The 11,820-nt window shown below is 46.1% G+C and overlaps 2 protein-coding genes across 2 annotated transcripts; both read right to left on the minus strand.

Annotated features, from left to right (window-relative positions):
* Nucleotides 1–128: 128 nt before the first annotated feature.
* On the minus strand, nucleotides 129–699 carry Tex54 (testis expressed 54). Its single transcript, XM_059261485.1, has 2 exons — nucleotides 547–699; nucleotides 129–409 (listed from the first exon to the last, which is right to left on the minus strand). The coding sequence occupies exons 1-2, from the start codon at nucleotides 614–616 to the stop codon at nucleotides 198–200; spliced, it is 282 nt and encodes a 93-aa protein (XP_059117468.1). The 5' UTR covers nucleotides 617–699; the 3' UTR covers nucleotides 129–197.
* Nucleotides 700–770: 71 nt separating this feature from the next.
* Nucleotides 771–5,721, minus strand: Wdr74 (WD repeat domain 74). Its single transcript, XM_059261435.1, has 11 exons — nucleotides 5,610–5,721; nucleotides 5,426–5,532; nucleotides 5,220–5,341; nucleotides 3,830–3,905; nucleotides 3,557–3,703; nucleotides 3,299–3,400; nucleotides 2,029–2,129; nucleotides 1,896–1,951; nucleotides 1,459–1,604; nucleotides 1,272–1,328; nucleotides 771–985 (listed from the first exon to the last, which is right to left on the minus strand). Exons 1-11 carry the CDS (start codon nucleotides 5,671–5,673, stop codon nucleotides 806–808), a joined length of 1,158 nt encoding a protein of 385 aa, XP_059117418.1. The 5' UTR covers nucleotides 5,674–5,721; the 3' UTR covers nucleotides 771–805.
* Between the last annotated feature and the right edge of the window lie 6,099 nt (nucleotides 5,722–11,820).

Consider the following 11,820-nt stretch of genomic DNA (forward strand, 5'->3'; position numbering starts at 1 on the left):
ATTGGTTAGGCTGCCGCCGTGGCCCCGCCCCTGAGGAGCCGAAACAGATCCCAAGGGGTTGGGCCAAAGGAGCCTTAAAGAGCCCGTGGCGGTCCCTGAGCTTACAGAACTGGAAGCAGGGCGATGAGTGTTTTTGGCAGATCCACAATATTAATTTTATTCTCTGGATGCTGGGGAGGATGAGAACGGGGCTGGAGTCAGCCCTTTTCTGGTTCCTTGTGGCTTCCCTCACGTTTGCGCTCCTGGATCTCACTGTCCTGCTTTTGAGTCTGTTCTGAGAACCTCTTGCCTGATCGTGATGACCCCCGACGGCTGAACATGGATAGCCTGCGCCACAGCACGGTGATCAGAAGACTTTCGTTAGATCTTTGTTTGCGGCGGCCTGTGTTGTCCAAATCGACTTCGTTGCCTGCAAGGGCCAGGAGGCCACTCAGTTTAGTTCTGCTCTCTCTAGTCCAACCTCTTGGGGCAGTCCCTTTTGGGCACTTCCCTCTCCCGCTCCCGCTCCCTGTTCCCTTTTTTTGAGTCTAGTCCTACTTTTCCTACCTTCCTCGTTCCCTTCTTCCCTTGCTTGCTCATCAGAGGTCTGATGGTCCTTGTCCTGACAGCAGCCCATGGCCCCGAAAGGCGCAGGACTCTGCCACCCTCCCCAGCCTGCTTAGCTCTGGGCCCAGCTTTTGTGACGTCAGGGCTTGGGTAAGGGAACCCCTCCCACCCACAAGCCACCTCTCCTTTCTCCCATCACAAAAGGTTCAGGATCTCTGTGTGCAGTTGGGCTGTTTATTAACAAAATAAACAAGGGTCCTCAAGGACTAGTAGATCCAGGCCGCTTCTTTTTCTTTCTTCTTGTTTGGAGAGTCTCTTGTGTCTGATCCAAATCGGGAAGCTTCCGCTTGGCAGCTGCCTCCAAAGATGCCCAAAGTTCATCTGTCTCTGTGTCTTCTGGGGGTACCATGTTGGGCTCTTGAGGCTCTTGGGGCTCATCCTGATGAGTGAGAAGGACACTCAGGAATCAGGGACAAGGAAAGAGACTAGCAGAAAAATAATTCCTCTGGACAACCAGTACTTTGATCCAGAAACCAATGCCATGTTCTGGAGTACCTCATCCTTGGCAATAAGGCTATAAAGGCTTGAGCATCCCTCAGGGAAATTAAGTTTACAGTAAAGAGACAGCCCTGGTCTATGTTCTACTGTCTCCCATTCTCTCCACAGAGAATTCGTTGCCATCATGCCTTTGGCTCCCAAATTCCCACACCTAACTAGTAGCTCACCTCCCAGTTATCCCTGCCTGACAGGAGGAGGCAGTTCAGTTGAGACTTGAGATAAACCTGTTAAAATAAAATGGGTCTTGAGTCCAGACAAGCTGAGAGAGAAACTTGAACGTGGGGCACAGGGCTGGGGAGAGGCTCCAGTAAAAGATGTTAAGAGAGGGTGAATGCTGGAGGGTTGGGCTCTCACCTTATGCTCTAGCCCACGTGGATTTCGGATCCTGTGTATCCTCAAGACTCTGTCCAAGCCACAGGAGGCTAATAGGGGCTTGGAAGGGTGGCACTGCAGCCCACGGACACTGCCTGCCAGCCCCTTCAGACAGCCCAGCAGACGCCCTGGAGAAGGGTGGAGGCGTCAGTGCTAGCTACCTAGCCAATGAACATTCACTTTAGTTACTGTTCAAACCACTTATGTTTCATGACTTAATCCTCAAAATACCGTAGAAACAGGAGTTACCAGTGATATTCCAGATTACAGGTGAGGAAACAAAGACACAGGGTCCAAAGAACTAGTCCAAGGTCACAGTTTTTGGTGAGGGAATGAATGTGGCACTGCCAGGGATCGGTGACTCCCTGCACTACCTTCTCTGTCCCCTCCCCCTCTCAAGCAACCCATCATCCACTCACCTTGTCGAAAATCAATTTCTGCTAGCTGCCCATGAGTGTTCCCTACGATGACAGAACTATGGAGGAGACCAGAGAGGGGGCTCAGTACATCTGGAGTCATTCCAGAGCATTTCCCCTGCCCCTCAACACTCACTTGCCCTCAGGAGTAAGGGTCATGGCTGTCAGTGGGTACTCTCCATAGGTGGCCTCTAGGACTGGCCGGCGCTGGGGAGAGACTGGATCATAGACACGAACCTAGAGGGAAGACTGAGGTATCACAAGAGTATCCTTAACTACACTGGCCCCCAGTATCTTCATATCTATCATTATCCTTCTGAAGACTGCTTAATCTTATTTAATATCACCACCCCCCCCACCCCCCACCCCCGCCAAGACAGGGTTTCTCTGTGTAGCTCTGGCTGTCCTGGAACTTGCTTTGTAGACCAGGCTGGCCTCGAACTCACAGAGACCCACCTGCATCTGCCTTCCCAGTGCTGGGATTAAAGTGGGATTAAAGGGGTGCACCACTATGCCTGACATGACTGCCCCCTCAGAGAAACTTTCTCATTCGAGGTATGTACTTCATCTCATCTCAGGATGTTGGGGGAAGGAATGCTTAGGAGCATGAGCACAGGCTGAGGGCAGATGTCTATGTTCGAGAACATGTAAACATTTTGTTCCTCATATGCCTATCTAATGGTAGTGGAGGAACAGAAAAGCAGACTGCACCAAAGCTAGAAGGTGGTAGATTTCAAGCAGGAAAGCTTAGCCTTACCAGGGGAGGAGTGGGGAGCTCTTCATATGTTGTGAGCAAAGGCCTAGTACCCTAAATCAGACTTTAATGTGAAGGACTTTAAAAATGGCAAATAGTGACCCAACCCCGCCTGAGTCTCAGAACTTCAAATGAAATAAGCCACAAAGATCCCTAGCCAAGCCCTCACCCAAAACTGGTCGAGCTGAAACAGAAAGGGGTCCTCAAAGCAAACTAAACTACATGAGGACTACAAAGTTCTTTCTCTGACCATGCCATCCAGAATATGCCCAATCTTGTCAAATCTCATGAGCCTGGTTGGTACTAGGTGGGAAGACTATATAATTGTTTTGACAGCCAACCTGATTTCCCACCCACATCTGTTCCCTGTGGAACCTAGTGTGAAAGGAGTACTCCCTTTGCTTTCCCTTCTCGGTAGGAGACAGAGAAAGTTAGAGTTCAAGAATTTCATCCTAGAATGCAGTAAAGGAAAAGTCATTGGCTCAGCCATGGGCTTGACCAGCTGAGGGGCTTGACCAGCTGAGGAAGTATGAGCTGCTTTGAGAGCCCAGGAGAGAAGACGGTAAGACACCATGGGAACCTAGTCTGCCAGGAGACACAGGTTCTTTTCTAGGAAGCTATTTCAATCCAGGAGTAAGCAAAAGAGCCTCACCTGGTGGTACCCTGTGCATGTAACAAGCTTCTGTGACCCAGGGAGGAACTGTATATCCTGGTCCCAAATAGGAACCCGTAGATCCAGCCAATCATTCCGCACCTGGTGTGGAGGGACATATGGGACACACGGTGTTGGTAAGCTTGACCTGCTCCTTCACTCCTCCATCCCCCAAAGCCCATCTAGGCCCCAATCACAGTCAGCGGCCTCCATTTCTCCCAACCTCAGACAAAGCATCCCCTACCCCTCATCACTTACATTCTTGGCCCTGAACACAGGCTGCTCAGACCTCTGTAAGTCCCATACTTTCAAAACATTCTCTTTCCCACACGTGGCAACCACATGGGTATGTGCTGGGTCTTGGCGCATCCTACACACTCCAGGACCCACCTTCAGTTCCAAGAGCTGAAGAGAACCAGAGATGAGTCAGTTCAAGAGTCCTTAGTCCCTAATCTCTCATCTACCAAATTCCCCATTGGATCCCTACCCTGGCTCCCACCCTCTCCAACCAGTAGAGCAGGTGAACCTTACAGGGTCAGATGATGCTTCCTTGTCATTATCACACCAGACTCTAAGGATCCCAGAATCCACACATGTGATAAGGGTGCTGCAATCAAAGGAAGAAACACTAGGATTTTAAAAAGTGTAAACCAGGTTTAGTGGTTCATACCTACCTGTAAAGGGCATGGGAAGTAAAGGGGGGGACCAGGAATCCAAAGTCAGTCTGGCTATATGAGACCCTTTCTCAAAAACAAACAAACAAAACAAACCCAAACCAAACAAAAATAACATAAACCTCTTCCCAAGAAGCCCACACCTTTTCCCAGGCTCTGGATAGCCTGAACCTATGTTCTTCCTGACATCTGCCTACCTAGATTTGAGCTCTATATTGCTTGCCTGGGCAGTGGCAAACAGCATCTCTAATATTCCTCACTCTTACAGGCTCAGAGCTCAGTCCATGACACTTCCCATTGAAAACCCAATTCTCAATTATCTATGAAATCTCAACTTAGTAGAAAAGCCCTTTCCAGCCGGGTGGCAGTGACAAACACCTTTAATCCCAGCACTCAGGAGGCAGAGGCAGGCAGATCTCTGTGAGTTCAAGGCCAGCTTGGGCTACAGAGTAAGTTCCAGGACAGCCAGGACTGTTACATAAAAAAAACTTGTCTTGGAAAACAAAACAAACAAAAAAAAACCACACAAACAAAAGAACAACAACCAAAAAAAAAAAAAGAAAAAAGGCTTTTCCATTTAACCTCAATCAAATGCAAAGCCAAACTTACATGTATAATGATGCTTCCCTGACTTCAACCTCCAAATGCTATCTGTCTGTGCATAAAGCCTTTCAGTCCCTTAAACCTCAGTCTCTAATCAGCTAGTGTCTTCTTTTTAGAATGTCCTTGTCTTTTCTCTGTGAAGATTAGTATTGTACTTCAAGATCCAGTTCAAAATTCCATCTTCTGCATATCCTTTCTGGAGTTCATCTGTTGAATTACCAAAGCAGCCTTCTCTCTTCTTGGATCTAGAGAAGCTGCACCTAGGTTATTAACCTAGGTGAATCTTCCTACCTAGCCATCACTTTGGAAGCTTCATTATCTTATTGGTTTTTGTCAATCACTACCTAAAAGCATGAAATTACTTGCACAGAACTTTATAAAGGCACCAGGACAAAAACTCTTGGATGCAAACTTTATGAAGGCACATATGAAGGCACAAGTTAAACCCTTGTACTTTCCCCTGATAACTGGCATTCAGCAACTTTCCGATAAATGCATGTTAGAGGAATGAATGAAGGCAAGAACGCTGTTTGCAATCACTCATCCCAGAGGCTGTATCATCTAAGGGTTTAACTTCAGTATCCACTTCACCCAAGGGAGCCTCAACACTCTTCCTGTGACGTGAGCTAAGGTATGGTTCTTACCCATCGGCCTGGGCGAGACCTCGGAACGTGCCCTCCCCGCCTGGGCAGTATCTCTGGCTCTGGAATGTACCCTCCTCGGTGTTAAAGTGTCTTACGGTCCTGTCCGCGCAGCCCACCAAGATCTGCCAGCAGAGAAGGGGAGGATGGGAGAAAAGCAAGGCAGCCGGGCCCGTCTCCTAGCTCCGGCCGGGCCAGTGGCCACTCACCTGGGTCTCGTCACCTCCACCCCAGCACAGAGCATTCACCGCCTCCTCGCGCCGCGGCTGTCCAGATGGCGTGAAGTTTGACGCATGTTTCCGCTGAAGGTTCACCCCTGAGGGACAAGGACGTCAGTCACGCTGGGGTGACAAGCGACCCCTACACCTTCGGACGAACAACTCAGACACTCACCTTTCAGAATCCCAGTCTCGGTGCCGACCCACACATGGTTCCATCGCGCAGAGGCGGCCGCCATCGCAGACCCGCCGATGGCTCGCACTTCCGGCGCGCCACCACCTGCATCATCAGGGGACGCCGGACGCCGGATTCAAACTTGACAACACGGAACCAGTGGGTCGGTCGGTCTCTATCTCTCTGTCTTGTCTCTCTCGTTTCCCTCCCTCTCTCCCTCCTCCCCCGCCTTCAAAAGGGTCTTTCATCTGAGCACTCCGGAGGCAGAGGCAGATGCATCTCTGTGGGTTCCATGCCAGCTAGGGCTACACAGTGAGACCCTGTCTCAAAAACAAAAAAACAAACAAAAACCCACAAAAAACAAAGTTTGGAGGAGCACTGGTGTTATTAACCCTAGGATTTCGCAAGCCCTGCAGATATAACTCAGGCCCGCTTTTTTTTTTTTTTTTTTTTTTTTAACCCAGGTTAGCCATGAACCCACTTTGTAATCTAGGCGGGCTTTGACTTTATAGTCCTGACTCAGCCTCACAGTAGCTGGGAATTACAGGCTAGTTTCAAACACGCTCATCTTGGACAGCGCCATTCCTGGAAGCATGAAATGTAGTAATCACAGAAACTCTGCCAGTCCCACCTTGTTTTAGCTTTATGCAAAAACAAAACAACAGCAACAAACCACAAACAGGACAGGCTTGTAACACGATCTTTAAAAGGTCTTTTATTTTTATTTATTTTATTTTTTTGTTTTGTTTTGTTTTTCGAGACAGGGTTTCTCTGTGTAGCTTTTTTGCGCCTTTCCTGGATCTCGCTCTGTAGACCAGGCTAGCCTCGAACTCACAAAGATCCACCTGCCTCTACCTCCCGAGTGCTGGGATTAAAGGCGTGCGCCACCACCGCCCGGCTTAAAAGGTCTTTTAATAAAAAACTCGGAGTCAGATATTGGGATAAATGCTATAAAATCAGAAAGACAAAGGGACAAGCCACTGTCACGTCTTTTTTATTTATTTATTTATTTATTTATTTATTTATTTATTTATTTATTATGTATACAGTGTCCTGTCTGCAGGTATCCCTGCAGGCCATCATTACAGATGGTTGTTAGCCACCCATGTGGTTGGTGGGAATTGAACTCAGGACCTTTGGAAGAGCAAGCAGTGCTCTTAACCTCTGAGCCATCTCTCCAGCCCCATGACTCGTTATTATTATTATTATTACTATTATTTTATTATTATTTTTTTTTTCTGAGACAGGGTTTCTTTGTGTAACAGCCCAGGCTGTAGTGGATTTGCTTTGTAGACCAAGCTGGCCTCTTGAACTCACAGAGATCTACCTGTCTCTGCTCCCAGAGTACTGGAATTAAAGACGTGCGCCACCACTGCCTGGCATGACTCATTAGTGAGGTTCGTGACTTCATTCTTGACTATAAATGAAAACTAAGGATGGAAAGTGAAATTGTCAATCTATTTAGGTGTGTTTTGAAAAGTAGAGTCCAGGTTGTCATTTTTATTTGCTCAAATAGAGACTTCATAATAGAAAAAAAAAAAAAAACTCTACATTGGAAAATACAAATTTGCAAGGTTAATAGAAAACATTTCTCTAAGTCAAGTGTGGTGGCACACACCTGTAATTCCAATTCTCAAAAGATTGAGCCAGTCTGGGCTACATAGTGAGGACTGAAACTGAGACCCTGTCTCAAAAAAGTGTGTGTGTTGGGCTTGAGAGATGACTCAGGGGTTAAGAGCACTGGTTGCTCTTCCAGAGGTCCTGAGTTCAATTCCCAACAACCACATGGTGGCTCACAACCATCTATAATGAGGTCTGGTGCCTTCTTCTGGCATGCAGAATACATCTGTGTACACAATAAATCTTTTTTTAAAAAAATGTGTGTGTTAGAGGTTCTCCCAAATATATGGTGCAAAGCTTTAAAGATAGAAAAAAACCCTAACAGCCCTCTAAACAAGAAACTGGGAATCATAGACTAACTAACAATAAAACTCTGAAAAACCTAAGTCTGAGAGATAATGACAAGCTTCGCAGCAAAAGGCCTGAAGTAAAACTACATTCTAAGCCAGGCGGTGGTGGCACACGCCTTTAATCCCAGCACTCGGGAGGCAGAGCCAGGTGGATCTCTGTGAGTTCGAGGCCAGCCTGGACTACTAAGTGAGTTCCAGGATAGGCTCTAAAGCTACACAGAGAAACCCTGTCTCGAAAAACCAACCAACCAAACAAACAAACAAACAAACAACAACAACAAAAAAAACCCTACATTCTAACCAGCATCTTACTAGACTGGGAAGAGAGCTACAGTAAAAGAACAAGTTTCCAGTTTTTCAAAAACTCTTCTACTTAGTGCTTTCATTTTGAACCCATGTATCCTTCCCAGGGGAGGTCGCACCGTAACTGCAGCTTTTCTTTTGCTTCTGTAGTTGTGGTGTTTCATAAGGCCTGATGCTTTAATTATTCTCAGATATATAGTTATTTTTTAAGTCAATGTTTCAAAATTCATACTACACACCAGGAGTGTATATTTTTGGGAAATAGTGCTTTAAAAGTGTCCTCACTGTCTGTGTTGTTTGCACGCTCAGTGTGTTTGCATAATCCCACCTACCCCTCCTTAACATTCTGGAAACTGGTCCACACACTTCGTAATCGCAATGCCCTCGTGATTTCTTTTCTTTCCAGCTTGTTCCGTTAGTCTCTTTTATGAAGTTGGGGGGGGGGTCCCCAGTGGGCACCTAAATACTGAATGACTTCCTCTGTATAGCTAGAGGACATGGCACAGATTCAGGGCTCAGGTTTAGGAGTCCAAAGAACTGTGCGGTGATCCTGCTTGCCAGCTCCCGACATGGTGGACCAAAGCTTGGTTCTTAGGCTCCTGTCGCCTCTATTGTTAAAAATGGATAAACAGGCCGGAGGTGATGGCACATGCCTTTAATCCCAGCATTCGGGAGGCAGAGGCAGATGGATCTTTGAGTTCAAGGCCAGCCTGGTCTACAGAGCGAGATCCAGGACGGGCAGGGCTACACAGAGAAACAATGTCTGGGCGGAAAAAAAAATGGATAAACAGTGCAGAAGATGTGAGCATTGAGAACACTGAAGTGCCGGGCGGTGGTGGCGCACGCCTTTAATCCCAGCACTCGGGAGGCAGAGCCAGGCGGATCTCTGTGAGTTCGAGGCCAGCCTGGGCTACCAAGTGAGCTCCAGGAAAGGCGCAAAGCTACACAGAGAAACCCTGTCTCAAAAAACTAAAAAAAAAAAAAAAAAAAAAAAAAAAAAAAGAGAGAACACTGAAGTGTGGTGAATATGATAAGATAAAAAGGTCAATTTTTGAATCTACTTTTTTTTTTTTTTTTTTTTTTTTTTGTTTTTTTGAGACAGGGTTTCTCTGTGTAGCTTTAGAGCCTATCCTGGATCTCGCTCTGTAGACCAGGCTAGCCTCGAACTCACAAAGATCTGCCTGCCTCTGCCTCCCAGTGCTGGGATTAAAGGTGTGCACCACCACAGCCCAACTTGAATCTACTTTTAAAAAGGAACTACTTGTTTTAAATAGGATAAGTAATGAAATTTTTTTTGTCTGAATTTATCAAATGTTACTGGACTGGACAGTGTTATGTATTAATGGAGTTTTTTGTCTGAATCTGTCAAATGTTAATGGACTAGACATCGTTAATGTAATCTTGACTGTATATTGTACATACTTATTGGATATAATTTTTCTTGTATTAGTTATAAACTTTTTAAATTTTAGACAAAAAAACGGGGAAATGTGGTGGTATTGTGTTCCCCAAAATATTGTGCAAGCTAATAAACTTATCTAGGGTCAGAGACAGAATAGCCACAATATCAAACATAGAGGATAGGCAGTGGTAGCACACGCCTTTAATCCTAGTATTCCAGAGGCAGAAATTCTTGTGTTCAAGGATACAACCAAGCATGGTGACTCACGCCTTTAATCCCAGAAAGTGAGCCTTTAATCCCAGGGAGTGGTGGTAGAAAGCAGAAAGGTATATAAGGCGTGAGGATCAGAAACTAGAAGCATTTGGCTGGTTAAGCTTTTAGGCTTTGAGCAACTGTTCAGCTGAGATTCATTCTGGATGAGGACTCAGAGGCTTCCAGTCTGAGGAAACAGGATCAGCTGAGGAATTGGCAAGGTGAGGAAGCTGTGGCTTGTTCTGCTTCTCTGATCTTCCAGCATTCACCCCAATAACTGGCCTCAGGTTTATTTTTATTAATAAGACATTTTAAGGTTCCTGCTACAGTGTGGCATTTATGTCCAGTCAGAACCTCCTGGGAAGTTACCCTTATCATTCATTCCCCCAGCTTCCTTCTGCCCCTGCCTCCCCCCGACTTTGTTGTTATTGGTTTGATATAAGAAAGGGCTCAAGCCGGGCAGTGGTGGCGCACGCCTTTAATCCCAGCACTCGGGAGGCAGAGCCAGGCGGATCTCTGTGAGTTCGAGGCCAGCCTGGTCTACAGAGCGAGTTCCAGGACAGGCACAAAGCTACACAGAGAAACCCTGTCTCAAAAAAACCAAAAAAAAAAAAAAAAAAAAAAAAAAAAAAAAAAAAAAAAAATAAAGGGTTCATTATGTAGACCGTGCTGGGTCTTGAGGTCCTACTCCCTACTGCCTCTCCCTCTGGTGTTCTTAAGGTTCAGCATTCTTTGCAGGTACAAGTACTCTCAAGGTAGGCAAGTCCCTGCCACAGAGCTACACTCTCAATCCCAGTAGGTAAATTGAAGCGATTTTTTCCCCAACAAGTCAAAGCCTGCCTGTAAATTGAAGTGATTTTTTTCCCAATAAGTCAAAGCCTGCCTGTATTGCAAAAGCTATCAAATCCTGGCTTAGAAAAGTCTTCAGTCCCTATTTCCTCAGAAACTACATTAATATAACTGAGTTGGGAACCTAGTTCTAACTCTTAACCTGGGTTAGAAATAAAGGCTTGCCGGGCGGTGGTGGCGCACGCCTTTAATCCCAGCACTCGGGAGGCAGAGCCAGGCAGATCTCTGTGAGTTCGAGGCCAGCCTGGACTACCAAGTGAGTTCCAGGAAAGGTGCAAAGCTACACAGAGAAACCCTGTCTCGAAAAACAAACAAAAAAAAAAAAAAAAAAAAAAAGAAAAGAAATAAAGGCTTGTCTTTGTGTCAAAGCCAATTTTCTGACTAAAAGTTTTTTGTTTTGATAGGGTTTCTTTGTGTAGCCCTGGCTGTCCTGGAACTAGCTCTGTTGAGCAGGCTGGCCTTGAACTCAGAGGTCTACTTGCCTCTGCTTTCTTCAAGGCTGCCACCTGCCCAGATCCAGCTGCAAGTGCTGGGATTAAAGGCATGTGCCACCACCTGGGATGGAAGGGAAGCTCTTTAAGACTCAAAAAGTAAACAACTCTGAAACTTCAGAAGTCCCTAAAACTGACCAGATGTCCTAGTCCTCTTCCCCACCAAGCTTACATAAGCAGTAAAGACTACTGAGAGACACTTAGGCAAGTGTAACTGGCTGGAAGAGAAACTCTTCGGTTTGTTGTTTTTGTTTTTTTAATCTCAGAGCTGAGGAAGGAACCCAGGGCCTTGTGCTTGCTAGGCAAGCGCTCTACCACTGAGCTAAATCCCCAACCCTCTTCGGTTGGTTGAACTGCCTGCAAGTTGTGCAAATGATTTCCAGGGTCCCAGCTTTTGTAAGGGATCAACTGTGGTGGTGTGGGCTTTTGGTAATGTTATCTTTTAGTCATTTCTGCTTCCGTTAAGTAACCCCAATAAAAGCCAGGCAGTGGAGGCAAAGGCTTTAATCTGGTCTACAGAATGAGTTCCAAGACAGCTAGGGCTACACAGAGGAAATCCTGTATTGAGGAACAAACAAAAAAAGAATGAAATGGCTGGCATATACATGTAGTAAGGATAAGGTGACACTTTTTGCCTGCCTGCCATAGGGGACAGGATCTTCCTTATTTCTTCCCATGATGCTCTAGAAAAGCACACAAAAGTGTGTCAAGAACACAAAGTGAATTATAATGAAGCCAGAGTGCTTTTAAAAATACCACTGTTTGGGCTGGAGAGATAGCTCAGAGGTTAAGAGCACTGACTGCTCTTCTAGAGGTCCTGAGTTCAATTCCCAGCAACCACATGGTGGCTGACAACCATCTATAATGAGATCTGGTGCCCTCTTCTGGCCTGCAGTCATACATGCTGTTAAATAAATTAAAAAAAAAAAAATACCACTGTTCAT

This window comes from Peromyscus eremicus, chromosome 1 (genome assembly GCF_949786415.1).
Source record: "Peromyscus eremicus chromosome 1, PerEre_H2_v1, whole genome shotgun sequence".
NCBI classification, from domain to species: Eukaryota; Metazoa; Chordata; class Mammalia; order Rodentia; family Cricetidae; genus Peromyscus; species Peromyscus eremicus.